Source organism: Pyxicephalus adspersus, chromosome 5 (genome assembly GCF_032062135.1).
Source record: "Pyxicephalus adspersus chromosome 5, UCB_Pads_2.0, whole genome shotgun sequence".
NCBI classification, from domain to species: domain Eukaryota; kingdom Metazoa; phylum Chordata; class Amphibia; order Anura; family Pyxicephalidae; genus Pyxicephalus; species Pyxicephalus adspersus.
This window is the reverse complement of record NC_092862.1, coordinates 112643488-112663700: the sequence shown is the minus strand read 5'-3', so window position 1 is coordinate 112663700 and position 20213 is coordinate 112643488. Positions and strand designations below refer to the sequence as shown.

The 20213-nt window shown below is 36.6% G+C and overlaps 1 protein-coding gene across 4 annotated transcripts in view; it reads left to right on the top strand.

The window, feature by feature from the left end:
* Positions 1 to 20213, top strand: part of CREB5 (cAMP responsive element binding protein 5) — a 257480-nt gene that overhangs the window by 195370 nt on the left and 41897 nt on the right. For 3 of the 4 annotated variants that reach the window (XM_072412473.1, XM_072412477.1, XM_072412476.1), the window contains one exon: positions 4802 to 4912. The exons of the other annotated variant lie outside the window; for it this stretch is intronic. In XM_072412473.1, coding sequence (XP_072268574.1) covers positions 4802 to 4912 — 111 coding nt within the window. The remainder of the gene's footprint in view (positions 1 to 4801; positions 4913 to 20213) is intronic. 4 annotated transcript variants of the gene reach the window in all.

The following is a 20213-nucleotide window of genomic DNA, read 5'->3' as shown; positions in this document are numbered from 1 at the left end:
ATTGTGGCTGCATTCTAGATGCATGCAAGCTTAAACATTACTCAGCTGTACCCTCATTCCATGCATATATAAATCATTTTGCATGTTTGCATGTTTTCTGAACCTTTCCAAGATAGAATAGGTTTTTTATATGTAATTACAGCCCCTTTTATTACATGCCTAGGATAATCCCTTTAAATTTTATATGTATAAACAGTCTAGACTCTTAATGTGGTTTGAATCTTTTACTGATTTGTAAATGAAGCCCATCCCACAATACTACAAATACCATATGGCCAGGCTCCTATTTCAAAGTATGTGAAGTTCTTTGGAGCAGAGTTTTTCATTTTTTTGTCGGTGTATTTGTTTATTATGTAATATATAAAAGAATATATTCCATTCAATATAAGGATGGTGGGTTTTTTTAAATATGCTTAGCCTGTTGCAATACCATACATTTGTATGTGTGCTCTAATTCTTAGTAAATTCATTGAAATAGGTACATATGCATTAGGCAGTACTAGTCATTAATATTGGTTAATGGCTTGCAAGCAAGTCATTTGTAGACTATATCAGTGGTAGCCAACCGTTGGTTTTGGTGGTTCATGGCTTTTGTCAGTGCGCCCCCCAGCTGGGTCAGGAGAGGGACCTCGCTGGGGGGCACACCAGCCAGAGCTGCGGATCACGTGTCCCATACAGATTGTAGGCACAGGGCGGTCGGTGGTTCTGGCATTATGACATCATTCTGGGGGAGGTTTCTTCCCCTTTAAGTGACACATGACTCCTCGCACATGCGTGGCTTGGAAGCCGTACATTTAGTGGTCCGTAGGTCTGAAAAGGTTGGTGACCACTGGACTATATAAATATAGACTAAATTGAGTCGAAGATTGAAAACATTTGCCAAACAATACCAAATGATTTTAACAAATCAATTCCAGGTTTACTGAAATACCCTATTCATTTATCTTCTCCAGTCCTTGAGGACTTTAATAAATCAGACTCGTGTGTATTAGAAGCTGCAGCAAGTCCAAGACTGCCTCGTATTCGTTAATGGAGCATCATCCAGCTTTTTTGTCCTCAGCCTTACTATCTCTGGCCCAACCCTTGAATTAATTGGATTGATTTATTTGTGGAGATTTGCCATCAAGAATTGGCTTTATCTATATGATAGTAAGTACTGTGATATTTTCAGGAAAATGTAAAGCCCCCCAAAAGCTCCTCCCACCAGCCATGATTTGTCATCATTGCAGCACATAGAAGGACGTAAACCAAGCAAAGTTGTCACTGGGTCAAAAACTTGATGGGTGATAAAAAAAATATATAAAAACTATATTAGTATGTTGATTAAAGGAAAAAGAAGAGACATGGAAGGCAAAATATTACCAGATTAGGCTTCAGCTTCAACAAATAATTATTAAAACATGTCTTGTGTGCTTTCCGTGCAGCTCCAGCATAGCTTGTGAGATGAATGGAATCGTTGACCAAATTCCGCAAAAAACAAACTCGGCATGGGTAACTGGATTATATGTCCTGGCTGCCTAATTCATCCTGATCTCTAGAGATGTTCTGCCAGACAAGACACTCATATTGGTGCTGTTCATCCGGTACCCTGTAATTTTACTTAGCAATTTAAAATTCAAATAAAGCTGCTCTCATTTCAACCTACTTGTCCTATTCATAAAAATCACTAATATTTCATCTTAGATTTACTTGAGGTCAAAGAAGTAGAAATAGCTTTATATTGGTGAAACCTTGAGTCCAAGTACACATTCTCTGCATCCTGCATTCAGTTCATTCATTAACATAGAACCTTAGTTTTCCTGGTCAATTTGAAGCAATAGCTATGCGGCCTGTTGTGGTAAAGAAATTATTTTTGGAATGCATACTGGAAATGGGAAACATATCACGCCGTGTTCCGAGAGGACTCATTATTCTTTCTTTTTGTTTCATTGGTCCCCTCCTCCCTCCTTCTTTTTGCACTTAGAGAAAGTCATGGTTTTTCTTTTCTACAAAACACAAAGAAGATCGGCACTGAGATGACCTCTGTTGGGGCTATCAGATTGCAGTGTGCAGATGTATCTCTAGCTGACACGCCTGATTCACTAGGCATAACCATTTATCAACACCCAGATTAAGTCGCTATGCACCATGACTGCAAAATCAAATCTCTGGTATAAAATAGGGACAAGTTATTAGGCACATACAACACAGCACAGAAAGATGGAAAAGGCCTCATCTGTTACCTCTGAAAGCATAAGATAAAAAGCCTTATACGTTTTAAAAGCTTTTAGCACCAAAATTGTCCACTGACGAGTTTATTTTGTACTGCCATGCTGATTGCTATTTTTGATAAATAAGCTAAAGCAAAACCATTTTGCTTGTCACTAGAACGAGCCAAGGAGAGCAGAAATATGATCTCCTCTTCTTTCCCCAGAGATTTCCTTCTAGTAACATTCTGGCATTCTGGCAGCTCTTACCCTTCTGTAAGGCTGAGATGTATCACAAACCTTCACGATCTGATTACTTTGCAGGGAATACACCATATTCATCCTTGGGAAAATGCCATAAATTTCCATGCTGCTTCAAAACATGCTTTTAAAGCTCCGGTCACTTTGATAATAAATATATACAGTTTAGACAATACATTTTCTCTCTGCATGACTTTAGTTTTATTGTCCTGATTTAGGGTTAGTCTACTGTAATCATTCTTACCAGCTGTCCTTTTTTTCCCAATGTACAACATGTTCAGTATGTTTTCATCATGTTTTCTGTAAACTCTATAATAGAGCATCAGTGTGTTTTAAGGGTTTGTACTGGAAGGGGCATTTTTTCTAGATATAACCACAGACCTGAAATTTTGGGTCAGAACAGCAAGGGATGAATAGGATATAGAGGGAGGAGGATGACGTTAATGATACAAAGTTCATACTAGGTGCCAAGTGTTAATCCAGGATTGCCCACAAGTATTTTCTGCTTCATGTGTTCAGAGTTTTAGGTTTTATAAAACCTCAATCCTTTTCACCTATATCTATTGTGCATACAGCACAAGGGCTGTCCTTTCTTGGTTCCTTCTAGCAAATCTCTTAGACTGGCAGTGTCTGATTTTACAACTTGTGAGTCAAACACACTCACAAAGCATTCTGAAACTGAATATCCTTTTTTTAAACTTGTTTGGGATAACTGTACTGAAACCAATAAATCAGAACACCAGACAAAGAACTCACAAACTTTTCAAGAAGCGGTTAAACTTTAAATTTAAGTCACCTTAACATTTAGTTGCTGTAAGGATAAAAATAATATTTGTTATGACTGAACCAGTCAGCATTACATGTGTTACTGCACAGTCAAACACAAATTGGTAACAGTACTCTTTTGCAGCCTACAACCATTTAAAAAAGGTAGACAGAACTAAACACTTTAATTTGTTTAGCTTAAGTCAAATTTCCCTTTAAATCACCACTTTCAGTCACTACTGCATTCAAGGACTCACCGTATTGCAATGCTAAATACCCAACAGCATGTTAAAATATACTTTCTAAATGGCTCCCCTTCATGCTAGACCATGGCCAGGACCCATAGTGCAAGCCTTGGACGAAGTGGGGAAGGGGGAATAAGATTTAGGAGAACATTTACACTGTACATAATTATACTATAATTATTTTGGCTTACATGAGGCTAGTTAGAATCTGGTGTTGTGTTTCCCAAACTTTTCAGGTCATTTTCATCCACCAACTTGCAACTTTTATGGTGAAATTCAGTTACCATCTAAATAACCTGCTAAAAAACTACCCTAAACACTGGTTGAATTCTCCAGTCCAAAAATTAATTCACAAATAATAATAGCTTTTTGGCAGTTTAAGGGTTTCTCACATTCATCCCACTGTTTTTGGGTAGACTACCCTGTCCAAAAGGGCCTTGGATTGGATAGCAGCAATCACATAGAGCCTGCTGGGTAAATCAGGGCTTCCTCTAGTAACTTCTCTAAGTAGATGTTCTTCAGGAAAGCAAATTCTGACTTACTCCTGACCTGCACAAAAACCCCGGTCTGCTGGTTATGACCTACAGTAAGATGGTTCCCATCAGACACTTTAGGAAATCATGTACTACTAAATTTTATATGTTAACACTAAGCACACGTTGCTGCATTATATCTTAAAGTACATTTGCACAGAAAATAAACTAGTTAATAGTATGTTATATTTTTTTCAGACAATGTATACCCATGTTACGGGCTCCCCTAAACTCTGTGCTATATTTTGGCCAGAGGTGCCCCCTCTGCCTATACCTCCACATTGAAGTATGCTGGAAGCACTGTAATGAAAAAGCAGCACTCTGGATACACAATGTCCAATTGTTACATCCTTAGAAAAATCCTAACCTTTCCTGATTTGTCATTTCATGCTTTAATTTTGACTTATTTTCACCCAAATCTGTTATCTGGTAAATCTCCTTTTAAACTCCCCCTCTCAGTTCCTGCTCTAAACAAGAAATAGAAAACAAAAGATTTTGTGTACTGAAACTCCCTGATGCACACTGGCTAACATACTGTACATTATCAGGCTCATCAAAGGAAGTAGAAGTATAATTACTTACTGACATCTGCTTTTTCTTGCAGAGCCAAATACCTAAAATTTGGCAGACATTGCTCTGTTTCAGGCTATTCAAAGGAGGCTGCCTTTCTAAAATGCATTATGCATTTTTCATGTTTTTAGATTATAAAAAAAAGAGGTAACATTGCCTAAATAAAAGGCTGTGTACCTCATACTGTCTTAAGATGGATTCGGTGGGTGTTATGTCACAGCTTTTCTCATATCCCACACAGATGGAAAGACAGATGTCAATGAACTCCAATATCATGGGGATGCAGGGTCCCAACCTAGGCAATCCTTGTGCTTCACCTCAAGTCCCTCCAATGCATTCAGATGCCAAAATGGTAAGAAAACCCAAAGCTGTTTTCATTCATGTAGTTCAATCAATGAGGAACTGTTAATACTGTTTACATGCCAAATATGCTTGCCAAGCTAGAGGAGGGATTGTGTCTACAATGATTGGACTATCACATTGCACAGGTTCTTTTACAGACAGTTTTTACTACACTTCATTCATACATAGTCTATTGAAATTTAGTTCCAATTAACCATTAAAGAACAAGTTTCCTATAACTAGGATATGGTTATTACATTGCAGTTTAAGGAGCATTTAGGATGCATCCCTGATTCTTTATCCTAACCTTTCCTCTCCCTTCACAAAATACCTACTTAGATGTGAAGCCAACAGATCTATACAGGCACCAGTATTGTGACCGTTTAGGTTTATGGAAAGTAGGCATTGGAGAAGGGTGGCTTTGATTTGAGTAAGTAATAAATGCACCTATCACTTTTAGGAAAACAATACATATTTTTATTATATTAACAAAATCTTTATTTCACAAATTAAATATATAATACATGGTGCACCCATTTGAGCTTTGCAAAGCGTTGTGATTTTTCCTAAGAGAAAGTAAAGCAAAAGCTCTTTCAGTCTGTACCTTTCTTATTACAGGACTATAAAGAATGGGGGGGAAGTGAGGAGGTGAAGTTTTTTTTTTAGCAGAGACTCTGTCAGGTAAAGAAAACACTGATGCAGATGTAATGTCCAAGTAAAATTTTGCACATTTCTGCAACAGCTAAATCTTAAGCTTTTCTTGTAGGGAAAAGTTCTGTATTACGTGGTATTTTCAGAGCTTGCTTCTACCTCTTGATTCTTACACCTATCTATTGGCACTCCGTGTCTGTGCCTACAGCCCTGGATATATTTGTAGGTTAGGTGTCTGCTGCAGGTTTTTATTTTGTGATCATTTTTATTGCAGTTTTTTATAAATGAAACAAGCAGGATTACAAACAAACAAAAGCAACGGAGGCAAAGGAAAGAAAAAAATATTACCATATAGAGGTAACACAATAGGTAAGGGGAAAGAAAAAACAACAATTGTTCAGGAACCTCTTTATATCTGCATCAATACCTGAGAAAGTTCCTAAATCTCCAACAGCTCCCAGGAAATAGTTAATATGAGATATACACAAGTTATATTTCCTATTTACCTTGTAAAACCCATATAATTAACCCCCTAACATAAGACATTGGGAAAAAAAATACAAACATTTTACATTCACATTAAATCTGCTTTAAAAACAGGAGCAGCCTGGGGCATTTATAAATTAGTGTGCCAGTCCTATGCTTTTAAGTTTATTTCCCAGAAGAAGATCAAGTTTCTAATAAGCGCCTCACAACAAAACTATATTTGCAAGTCATACCAGAGAGTGCAAACTCTCATCAAAACATTATTCTTGTCTTGGGATAAACACAGAATATACATGTTTTACAAAATAATTGTGTCTTTAAAATAGTAATGGAAAAGATGTCTTATACAAATAGGAATAGGAAGTTGATGTGTGTTCTAGTACAGTTGAGTACAAGGTGCAGTCCTAGCTCTTGCAAGAATTGTCTTGTACTATGTCCAGCATATTGCAATGTTTATTCAAGTGTTGAGTGTGTATAGGCTTTTGTTTCTGCATTGAAATAAGTATTCTAATACAGGGGTCACTAGTATTAAATAGGTAGTTATGCATCCTTTCCATGACTTTTTTCCATTTTGAACCTAAGTTCACCTCTCCTTGCACTTCCATCAAGCTGGCATTTTCATCCATTTCTCTTCTGGTTTCGGGATCTTTGGCCATCTTGATTGGCTGAGCTAAAATGACATAACTTCTGTGTATGTGCAAGGGGGTTCATATATTCCTGGCTGCTAGCTATCCAGGATCGCACACTGAGCTGCACATTTAGAGCCCAATGTACATTAAAGAACAGATTGTGAACAGGCAGGTACGTTTGTCTTATTCCAGAAAGGACATCAACTGCCTCTTCTGCAATGAGTAATCTGCCTGCTTACAATTCTTTACATTTATTTCTGCTTTAATGCATTCCTAAATGTTTGTGTTTTTTCATGCAAGCAGTGTAAACACTTGAATTTGACTTCAAATCATTCTTATGCACTTGATGTAAATCATAAATTAAATTTAGGAATGAAAAAGAAACATGCTATGCGGCAATGCAGAAATTTATTAAAAAAGAGAGAGCACAATGACAAAGCAATAAGCTCATCAGTGTGCCGCTTCTTCTTTTACTGCCCAATCACAAGGTAGAGGAGAGAGACACGACCTGTAAACTTTTCCTGAACTACGGCAGAAAAATCTCAGGTCTCTCCCTTGTCAAACAAAACTGTAAACAGCACCAAATTAGCCAGAAATATAAATAATTTTGTATGTAACAGTTGCTTTATGTGTATTTCATCTGTGTATTTATCTGTGTTCCTGAGGTTTAGTTCTAATTTTTGTTGAATATATTGCAAATGTGTTGTCCAATATGTGTTAATTATTTAGAATGTCCCAAATTCTGCCTATTGCTGGTTGCCTATGAGAACCTTTAGACATCACCTGTCTCATTGTGATGTGAGTGATATTAGAATACATGGTGTTGTGATTAGTTGGTGTGTCTGTTGGGTTCAGGACAGATATGGCTATTGCTCATTGCCTTTTCTATACATTCAGTCTATATAGGCTGTTATTTAACCCACTGGGCCTGATTTATTAAACCTCTCTAAGACTGGAGACGATACACTTTTATCAGCGAACCTGGGTGATCCAGCAAACTTTGAGCAGATTTATCAAAAAAATGTGCTATTTGCTAGCAAATATTTTCAATCCTAGACCAGATCCATTCCAGGTTTGCTGGATCACCCAGCTTCACTGATAAAAGTGTATCTTCTCCAGCCTTGGAGCCTTTAATAAATCAGGCCCACTGCATTCACTTTGTAAAACACACATTTTGTTCAGCAACAGAAAATTGTACATTGCTATGCATATGCTGGATTGGGGTAGACATTGAAAGAGTAATAAAATATCAAAAAAATATAACTGAAAGGGGATATTTGAAAAATCACATTTGATTTTAATTTTGTGAATCAAATTTGTTTTGTTTTGAGGTAGCTGGGAGTAGTGGTTTAGAGTAAACCAAGTAGTTTGTTTCCATGGCTGTATTTGTATACTGAGGAATTGTTGAAAGGTTGTCAGCAGTAATCAGCGCACGGCAGGGATTTTGGAACGTAGAAGCACATGCCTTTTGTGTAGAGCGCACAACTGTAGCTACACGGGAAAGATGTCATAACCAGATGTGGATAATATTTGCAAAATTCTATTCAGTATTGGCCAGAGAGAAATATTTTTGTATTGTCATAGAAATCAAATGTCTGCAACAGATGTGGTAGCCCAGTTGATAAATGAGCATTTTCCTAATGACAGTAATTGTAGTAATTACATATTAAGACATTTAAGGTCATGTTTAAAAAAAAAATTAGAATGCATCTATATTTAGGTATATTGCCTTATTTAATCAACCTGATTATAGTTGTTCATTTTAAAAACACAAGTCTGTACGTCAGGTTACATTGTATATAAAATTAATTATTTTTAATTACTATCATCCCTAGAAATTATCAGTGTACATCTTACTCCAAAATATGCTATAGCATAAGAAGCAGATGTACCGTTCTACAAACCCTTCTCACAGCAGCTCGGCTCCCTCTGTGCTCACATTAGAAGAGGATAGATGAGGAGGAGCAGAGTGAGCTGAGCTGCTGAAAGAAAGCTTGAATGAGGATGAATAGGTTCATAGTGCATATAGCTATAGAGGTTGCTGAGGGCCTTTATTTACTGTTTGTTATGCATCTAATATTTCTGTGTCCATAGTTTTGACACACATTAACTTTATGAACAGGGCTCCAAACCAAGAGATACAATAATCATATCATTTTTTTTTATGGAATATGGAAATGTTTTCTAACACCAAAGGCTTGTTTTGCACAACAGTCTCAGCCTATGTATTATTAAACTTTATTATATTATAAGCATACCCTCCTAAGTGACAATGCTTAGGCTTGCTTTAATGTCATTCAAGCAGCGACCATTGTATTGTGGGGGTACTATAAATGCATGTTCTCTATTTGCAGGAAGTTTATAAACTATAGAGGTGCTCCTGGTGGTGCTAGAGTAGCAAATGTGAAGGTAAATGCATTTTCCTTATAGTTTATAAGTATAATTTTATAAGTTTATAGTATAATTTTCCTTATGGTTATATTGCTGTCGGTTTAGTATACTCCCACCCCTGAGGATGTTTTTTTTTATTTTTAAAAACCTTAATACAAGAACACCAGTAGCCAAGGAGAAGACTTGACAATATGTCTGAGACGGGATGTCTAACACGTGCCACAATGTCATTATCATTATCAAATAACCACCCTGACACTGCTTCTGCCACTTGTGAATGCAAAATAGATAAAAGAATCATTAAAACAAATGGGCCTAGATAAACACTCAAGATGATTAACGTTATCAGCAATATGTTGTCCTTATACCATGCACTGTGCTTCTTTCAATGCCCTCCTTTTATATTTATAACCTCTGCACATTACTGCTTAGAATTTCCAGGTCTTATAATGAACATTAATTGATTAGCTGGATCCAAAAGCAGTTTTAGCACTAGTAAGTAGTATCCCAGTGGGTACACAGCTAAATACTTTATGAGGTAATTAGTATGGCAATGCCTTCTGAAATGCGTCCTTTCAGTAAGGAACTCCCAGTAGACCATGTTATTGGTTTATGGGCGTATTTTGTCAGGCACAACAGAAATGGGGTGGTGGTAACAAACAGAATGTTCTTATCAAAGGATAACAAGGTTCTTGCTCTTTTTCTAACAGATATATAAATGGGTGTCAAAATCATCAGAAAAATAAACGAAAAGCATATTTATAAGTCACTGATTGCCAATAAAATCTTTATATTTTCTGTGCTGGCAATCTTTACATCTGATTCCACCAATGCTAAGTTTTTTGTTGCATTTGCTTTTACATTTTGGTGCTGTGATGCACGCTGGTCATTGTGGTTGTACGATACTTCTGAATGAGGGAGAGCCGACCGACCTTTCTCTGGCCTGCAGTAAGCTAAAAACTTCTTCTCAGACTGGTACCCTGAAATCCAGAAGTTTCCTTTTGCTTTTTTTTTGCATTACCTCTACTGAGTGTTACCTGTACTAAGTGCTTACTAAGCACATACCCTGTCCCAGTTTGTACATGTCCCCACATGTGGTTGCACCAGCTGTTTGACAGCTGAAAAAAGGTGCAAAGCTGTAAATAACATGCACATTGACGCAAATTAAAAAATGTCATACAACATTTCATTAGTGCTCCTCTTCTATAACAGCTAGGAACACCAAGCCATAGAGAAGCTGTGCAGCTGTGCAGAGATGATGACATGAGAAGCGCCATTAGCGTGTCTGTGATTTCAGCACCCTGGTGCATTGGAACCTGGCACATTTATACAAAATGTTGAATATTGCTAGTGAGCAGCAGTCAGTGTACTTCTAGTGTGAGCCTAATTTGAGAGTTCAGCCTAAACACATAGAATGGTGGCAGTTTTATAGAGGGCAATATATAATGGTGTAGTTCAGGCATGTCAAACTGAAGTTTAAAAATGGGCCACACATGGGCAAATATATATTTGGTAATTAAAAGTATTTTAACACATACTTTTACTAACCATTTTAAAATGTTTCATTGTAAAATAAACATTGCCCATCACATTATTAAGCTAAAATGTCACTGCCTTCTATCCATCACTAGTGTCCATCACTTTCATGCCAATCCCTGCCTGCCCACCACCGTCACATAGGTGATATTGTCACCTATAAGTAGTGTCCACCAGATTTTCACACATTTATATGTTCTAGCCAGCATCTAGAGCAGCCATTCTCAACAAAGGTTCTATGAAACCCTAGGGTTCCCCCAGAAGATTCCAGGGGTTCCTTAAGCTGTAGCTGATTGACCTCCAATAAAATGGTGCCTGCATAGTTCCAGGACCAACACTTCTTGTAATAGTCAGGTGCCATAAATCAAGGACCATCTTAGCTGTCTGTAAATGTGGCATTCTGATCACTAATATATGGTGGGTATTCTTCCCACTGACAACCAATGCAAATAGCACATTCCCTTTAATTGATTATAGCATGGGTTCCCTAAAAACCTGAAAATTAGTTTGGTTTTTTAGGAGTAAAAAGGATGAGAAAGGCTGATTTGGAGCCACTGCTATGGTGACTGTTGTTTAAGCTTAATCAAAACCTTTTGATTTTTCCATCCCACCACCTATCACTCTCAGTTATGCTCAACACCAACACCACCTTCATTGCAGAGATACCTATTCATGCATGCCCTACTACAGATTAGACATTCGCCAGGCTTGAATGCTGCAGATTTTGCATGTCTGCCATATTTGGAAAAAGATGATTATAGCTGAATAAGAAGAGAAATAGAATAAATTAAATGTTGTTGTACAACTGCATGGAATTCTTAAAAAAATGAATTAATACACTCTTTCCATGCTTCTTTTTATCCAACCGACCAGTTTTTTAGCCATACCTACAGCTGTCTGGCACATTACCGTTATGTGACATAAATATTATCATTGCAAAATTGTTTTAAATATGAGGTAAAAAGTGCTCGTTCTGTCTTCACTCTTTTCGAGATTTACAACCAGTGTCACCTTCTGCTGGACCAGCCTCTTAAATGACCTTTTGCTGTCAGTCCCATGTTCCAGAGTCAAGGCCGCATGGAACAGCCATAACTGGAAAATTCTCTTTAGTGACCAGACCAACATCCTCCTTGTACACGTTGCACCTCCTAAATTGCATTGGGTTTCCACTTCAGCATGACACTGTGCTTTCATAGCAGTCAATGTGAATAGAAAGACCTTCTGCTGAGTAAAAGCAGAAGCATACGCAGTCTACTTTGGTATTTGTGTCTGGCCAACGAATCAGCGTCAGGCTAAGACCAAGAAATGAATGGGACTCACTTCACACATCATCACTCTGCTCTGTAGCTGCTCATTAATTATACTTCATAATACGACAACATTTGAGTTGAATATATCGAAAGAAAACACATTAGTGGCATAGTTTTCCCATTTCACATGTTTTTGTGTGAGTGTGATTTGTATATGTGTTATACATTGTTTGCTCTTTTTATGATAAGCAGACAGACCTTCATTTTTTATTGAATCATATAGTCACTCCAGGCCCTAGATCCTTTAAAATTCACAAACATACATTCTTTGTGATAACACACCTGTTCACAATGAATCGACATAAACTATGAACAATCATTTTTTACTTTCACTAGTGCCTGTGTTTGTAATTAAAAACAAGCCTGTATGTGATGACAACTCAAGAACACAAGCAGGGCCATTAATTTATAGTTTACACGGCTAGGTAAACATTTGGTGAGAAGGCCTTCCACAGAAATATATGACACTTTGGGGATCACCTGGCTGGGAACAACTGCCAATTAATATCTGCCCATTACAAAAACATACAATTTTGCTAAGTTTTACATCACAAACTTACGAAGCATTAAATTGTGCTCGTCAATTACGCCTTTTTTTTATTGTATAAATAACAAGCACAAATGCACAAATAAAACACTTACACTAACTTAACCTTATATTTGAAGTGTTCATATTTTTCTATGACATTTTTAATCTGCCTGCCTATTCTATGACATTACTAACAGAATACGTAAGATCATTCTTATTTCTTTAGATCCCCCAAAGAAGCCTCTGAGACACTTTTTAGGGTACACTTTACTAGTACCATTACTAGTGGGTTGGACCCACTTTTCCTGCCATAGATCTCTGTGGCATGGATTCAACAAGTAATATCCAGAGATGATTTTGGATAAAAATCCTAGCAGGTGAGCAGTTTCTGAAATTCTAACACCAGCTTCTGACATCAAAAACGATTCCAAGTCAACTTTATTCCTCATCTGTTGTTTTGATCATCTAAAAAATGTCTTCATGCCTGAATACACTGGGTTGCTCCTATGTGATTGATTGACTGACTAGTAAGTACAGGTTCAAAAATCTGGCAACCTCCGGACCTGAGCTGTGCCCGATTTTCAAAAATTCCGGATTTTTGAAGGTTATATATGCTGTATATATTAAAATGAAATAACACTAACTGAAATGACACCAAAGAAAAGCAAATGAAATTGTAATATTCAGCAACTAAATAAAACAGTTTTAGTTTTATTTACACCTTAGTGAAGGATCCGGATTATTAAAGGCCAGATTTTTGAATGTCAACTGTGGTTGAATATGGGTAAGTAGTGCTGGGTATACAGTATGAGTGTACCTGAGTTATTTATTATTTAAATGTATTATTTATTCTTAAGAGTATTTTAGTTATGTATTTAGGGCTTTTTATATAGTGCTAGTGAATGTAGTGTCATTGATATAGTCTTATTGTTTTAATATTTAGTTTTGATTAAATCACAGCTGCAATATCCCTAAAGAAGATAGTTTCATTTGTCATTAAAAAAAATCTATAAAAAATTTGAACATGCTAAAAAATTAGATAGATATTTCAAGTCAAAGAAACAAATCCCAGAACTGTAAAAACTGCTCTGGTATGGAATGGTGTTTAGTACTGTTGTTAGCATTGTTGTAGTTTCCAAAAACCAATTTTTTCCACTCTGGCTGTTTATAAAAAAAAAAACTGGTTCAATATTATAGAATCACCCCCTTTCACAATAATAGGTAAGTCTGCTAACACAAATCTATGTGGGACTAAAAACCAGCAGACCCAAAGTGAGCCAGCAAAAAGAAGGTTTCTGATAGCAGAAAGGAGCAGGTGTAATATACTATATATTTTATATTACTGTATGATAATATCACCACATAATATTCAAAGGGGGCAAGTTGTATTATTGCAGCCTAATCTGAATTACATAATATGGTGCTAGGTGATAACAAACACAAGAGGGGAAGGTCAGCTATTGAGCTCTTAGGGATTTGGTGTTTATTAGGTTGCTAAGGTAATACTCACCATCACAAGCTGAAGAAGTGCATAGTGATACTGCCAGTTTTCACAAAGAAAACACTTACACTCTGCTTAAACACAACCAAGTTGGCTAAGAATATGAATGACTTAAGACCTCGTTTTTGGCTGATTTTGGAGATAACTGTTTATCTTTCATTGGTAGACAAATATTTATTCAGCTTCACCTTTCAATGCAAAATGTAATGTAAGTAAAGAAAGAATGTTGTGAGTTGAAAGTTAATTTGTGTATTAAAGTGCAGACTTGCTTAGTAACTCATATTAACCCATTGGGTTCCTTAAAGTGGATTTCTAGCAATATCTTGTATGTTTTGGGAAAGTAAAAAACATATAAAACTAAATTTATTACTGGGTTCTTTGTCCATAATCGAAGGAACCAGTATCCTGAACCAAAAACAGTGTAAATGATTTGTTGGCAGCTGATATGGGCTTCCAAATCTGTTTATAAAACAATGGATATGGGTAGAATGATGGCTCAGGGGCTGGCCGTTTCCTTGTCCCTCCTCCAGGCATTCCTACTTCCTCCCACGACCCAAAACTTGCAGGTCAGTTAATTGGTTTCTCCCCAAAGAATTGACCTTAGACTGTGTTAATGACAAATGACTATGGTAGGGACATTAGATTGTGAGTAACTCTGGGGGACAGTTAGTCTATAGAATATCTAAAGATCTCCATAATATGTCAGGGCTATATAAGTTAATATTAAGCTGCATATATGTGAAACTACTTAACTGTACATTCATAGCAAGCTGATATGAAAGCATTGGTGTAGCTGAGGTTAATGAACCCATGCACATACTCCTGCAGTCCAGTACTTAGTACCCAGCAAGTGTGAGCTATGGCTATTATAAGGCGTTTCTGCTTTCTATGTTTTTAAATTATTTGATTCAATGTAAAATGCAATGGAATGAGCTTGAACACACAAATATAGACTGGGTCAACCAACAAAAAGGTGTAAGGCAAAACTTATGGAAGCGAAATCTAATAAATAATTAAAGCAAATTTTGAACCTCTTATTTTGGCCATGAGCTGGATATTGTCTAATATTTACTCCACTATTAGTAAAAAGAAAAGAAGTGTTATCAACTAAGCAGACAATGCTGAGAAAATCCCAGTGTGTCATTGCTGTTATGTGTAGGATTATTTCACATACCCCCACACACCTTTGTGAATGTTCTATAGCTTTTATTTCATCCAAGCGTCTCTATGTACATGTTTGTATGGTGAAATGAAAGCACTGTAGGCTGTCGTCTAGCACATCTGCATGAATGGTATCTTTGTGGAAGGATGAGGTCACTAGAGAAAGCAGAGCAGAGTAGCACACAGCTGAATCTACAGCCTTCCCATGTGCATGGGCTGTTGTCTGCTAGATGCAGAAAACACATAGGGAGTTATTCATCATGGTCTCTAGGCTGCTGCAAAATCCTTGTCCCTTATAGATTCTCAGGGGGAAGAGATCTTCCCATTCATTGTTGTACAATGGCTAAGATCTATAGCTGTGGATTCTGGCACTGTCTTAGCAGTCATAATGACCTTTGTTTTTTTGGGTTGAACTATTGGAGAAAATGTGATCTTTCTAAGAAACAGTAGTTATACTTGTATATGTATATAGGGAATAATTCTATTCAGTTTAGATTTTGCCAAGTTTTTGAGCAGGGCCACATACCTAGCCTTTTCAAGGGTAATATAATTTGCTGAAGAATAGCTAAGATCTATAGCTGTGGATTCTGGCACTGCCTTAGCAGTCAAAATTACCTTTGTTCTTCGGTTTGAACTATTGGAGAAAATGTGATCTAAGAAACAGTAGCTATACTTTAAATGTATATGAATATAGGGAATATATTCTATTCAGTTTAGATTTTGCCAAGTTTTTGAACGAGGCCACATACCTAGCCTTGGCAAGGGTAATATGCTTTCCTGAAGACAACCATCAACACTTGGCAACAAACACTTCTTGTCCAAATACATCAGTTGCCCTACTCCTGCACAACAAGTTTTCAGCCCTTGGTCAGTTGAAGCCTACTTCCTATGGAGGGCATTCGTCTTCACATGAGATGTTCTTTTTTAGTCTTTTGTATAGTAAGCATAGAATGATATTATCTAAACTGATCTGTTAGCAACATTCCTTCTCTAAATGCCACCAAAAATAATTGTTGTGGACTATGGAATTATTATTTTTTATTATTATTAAACAGTATTTATATAGCTCTAACATATTATGCAGCGCTGTACATTAAATAGGGGGTGCAAATGACAGACAGAATCAGAGAGTGACACAGGAGGAGACCCTTCCCGAAAGAGCTTTCAATCTAAGAGGTAGGGAAGTTATGCAAATATTTAATGATTGCAATAGCAACACATCCTTAACACAAAAAGCCTGATTAACCAGGTATATTATACACAGTTTAGCTCGGTTTCTCTTTGATACTGGCATGTATGCAAATGAAATAAAATAATTGAATATGCCTTTCACATTATTGGGCCATCAATGAAAAAAACACATATATATATACTCTTCAGTTTTTTCTTTCTTGTTCTCCTATGAGCAAAATCATTTGCAGTATTTAACTCTCAACTGAAAAGAACAAAGTAGGAACTTCAAAGTGATGTTTTTCAATAGACAGTCCATTACAAATCCCTGTAAAAAAAATTATAAGTGCAGCACTGCTGAGATCTAAGAATAAGGAATTTAACCATGCATTACAGCTTCTGAAGATATTAGCAGGGTAGTAGACCATGCAATAAACTTGCTAACTTTTGAACTTTGATTCATAATTAACAGTTTTTTTTTCTCTTACACTTGCACTAACACATAATACAGCATTGTAACACCCACTGTAAAATAAAAGTGAAAAAGAAATCTGTAAAAACATGGATTGTGTAATAAAATTGGAACAAAAGCTCTTTCCAGGCTTTGATAGTAAATTACACTAATTGTGTTCTCGGGGGTAAAATACTGAATTATTACCACAAAAATGTATTTTGCTTTTACCTGTTCAGTTCATAAGGGGGAATATATTGTGGATCTTGGATGTAAGCCAGAAATCATCTTCTTTAGAAGGTGCTTTGAACTTGGTGCATCTCTGTGTTTTAATTCCCCTGTACAAGGTAAAGGTTCTAATTAGTGGGCTTGGAGGGCAAACTGGCGTTAAATCCAAAGGCTCATTTCTACTCAGAGGATCCCGTAGGTAGAATCACGGTGGGTGTTTGTGTCTGATACCTTGGTCCTCTTTTGTGACATTTTTCACCTTTTTTATAAAACTGGTAGGACATTTCTAATTTTATCACACTCAGAATAACAAAACCTTTACCTAAAAAGGTGTTTGTAAATGAGAATAAAAACTTTTTCTGCCTGTTCTTTACACCTTATAAGCATGTATTACATAAATTTACTTTAGGCAGTGTGACTTTTGATATAATGACAATATGATACTTCAGTTTTTTTTGTTGGTAAGATACTTTTGGTGGTACTCAGTGAGGTATTGAAGCAGGAGATATGCACAGTCACGTTTTAGCCTCCACCAACAATGAGGGGCCTTGTTTTCCTCCCTCAGCTTACTAGAAGTGCCTACATATTCCACTATAGTTATCAATAAAATAAAGCACAATGATGTTGTTATATCTTGTGTAAGAATATGGCACAGGATACATTTAGAGCTAATAAGTTAAAGTGGAACTAAACCTAAAAATAAAAAATATCCTAGCAGGCGGGTTCTTTTTGCATAAGGAATAGGTTATATCTATTCTGCAATAAAACAAACCTACCTGCCTGTTTGCAATTATTTAACTAAACTTAACTTTCTTTGGTCTTTGCTTATATACCCAACTAATCCTCTTCAGGCTTCAGGATTTACAGTCATTTTGATTGGCCAAGATAGAATGACGTAACTCTCACGCATGTGCACAAGCATTTATTCACTCTCAGCACCCAGCTATACTGGGCTTGTGTACATACCGAAATTATTGCAAACAGCCAATTAAGTTTTTTTTTATTGCAGAAGAGACTTAGGCTGCCTTTTTTTCAACAAATAACCTGCCTGCACACAATTTTTTAATTTTTTAGGTTTAGCTTTAAGTATCCAGTTTGGAAGGAGGGGGTTGCAAGGTGTCTCACTTTATTCTGTGTCTCCAGACAGGTAATAAAATACCTTATTATATTTTTTCAATGGGCACATATGCCAAACCTTAACATGGGTCAGGGTTTTTATCCTACTATGTCCAAAACTAAAAGAAGAAGCTTGTCTTTGCACAAGAGTTGGGATTTGGGTGTCAGGCTAAGTGAGTATCAGGCTAGGTTATGATTAAGTGCTATGAGTTAGGCAAATTGTTAAGTCAAAATGCAAAAAAGGAGAACCATCCAAAAAAACCTCTGAATTAGTTTTGGGTGGAGTGGGTCCGAGTTTGTTCCCTTGTTTAGTCCTCTCATCCCTTGGTAATCCTGCAAAGGAGATCTCCACCCACCCCCAGTTGGGCAGTAACATCTGTTGCTTGGCTAATAGCCAGTCTTCTTGAGTCACCAGCCAAACTTAATTCTGACTTTATTCCTATGCAGAGTGAATGACACAGAAATATTAAAAGCATTCTTCAGCTTTTCTAGGTGACCCACCCTCAAACAGATTCTCTATGGGAATATATAAAGTGAAACTTCTACCTGTGATATAGTATGCTTGAAAAAGAAGAATTTGCAATGAATATTATTAGGTTTTATGAAAATGCAGTAGTCTTGGCTTCCAGTGGCTATAGTTGTTATACATAAAACCACATGGTAACACTGGAGCTAGTGACATGTGTACACAATTCAGCTTTGCATAGGTCATTGTATATATTCATAGCTCTATAAAAGGCCCATTGCGACCTGTGGCTCTCAGGGTTCTGTATCAGAATTTAAAAAATGTATCCAGTAATGAAAGTGTTAAACAACACTGTCTCTAAATCATGCAAATGTCAAGAGACTGCTATAACAGCACCCTAAACATCATAATAAATGTTTATTTCAGGTGACCTCTCCGACAACACTGTGGTTTTGCTTTGTTATGCTTGTAAAGCCAGTGTGACTTACACATAGCTAAGAAATCCTGCTCTGGTCCATTTTTAGTCTGCCACATGGTCATCCGGCAGTTATTTCAACTTGGCAACTATAGTGGCGTATTTCCAGTGACCTTTTGAAAACATACTGCTGGACATGAATGGACAAAAACACATTTCATGTTCATCCATTCACTGCTTTCGCCAGCATCTCAAGGACAGCTAGTGTGATCTCACTGTACAAATGTAGTAGATGCTAGCAAAACAAGCCACGCTCTGCCTGTCATTCCCTCCTTGGCACAAACTTTGAAGAAAGGCTAAATGAGTGCCAGCTGTGAAAGGAAAAGGGTTGAACTATTGCAAGTAGACCTTGACCATGACATGATATGACTGGTCTGTTTATATGTAAATAGAAATTATTACTGTTTTGAGAAACATACTGTATGTGTCACATTGAGTACGTCCACTGAAAGATTTTACTTAAATGTGCAAAGTTTAATTGTTTACATATATTTCTATGGTTTTACAACTAACTACAGGTGTGGATGGTAAAATAGGAACAGATATGTCACAGATATTATTACACTGAAAAATAAGCCTTTCTGCAAAGACTTACTTACTTTTTCTTATTTCTGACTTCTTTATATATTTCATAATATTTATTAAATAGCACCTGGCTACAACAGAGTACAATGTTGCTACTCTCATTTTTGTCCATTACGAAGCAGAAGCTCCGCTTAGCAATAGCTAGAGTTGTATTAAAGCAGGAAAGCAACAGAAGATAGCCTCTCTGCTAAAACATATTGGTCTCCATTTTCATATCACTGCTTACGGCTTAGTTGCAAAATGAATACCAGTATATAAGGGCTCTGCACAAAACATCTTATGAATGCCCTTGTGTCTGTTCCTAGTGTAGGGAATCACCCTCTGCCTTTGTTCTGGTGACCAGTGATGGAAAATCACCACAGTGGTCACCAGACAAAGACTGGAAGAAATTTCCAAGGAAAAGGATTGTTATTGTAACAATGGTTTAATAGGGGATTTCCCGCAATCTTAAAAGATTTCTGATTACTTGTTGGATTTATAGAAATGGATGGGAAGAGAGTGTCCTCCAGATGTTATAAAACCCAACAGCAGTTTACATGTTCCTTACAATATATAAAATGGAATATATATATATATATATATATATATATATATATATATATATATTTGTTGAATATATTTTAGGA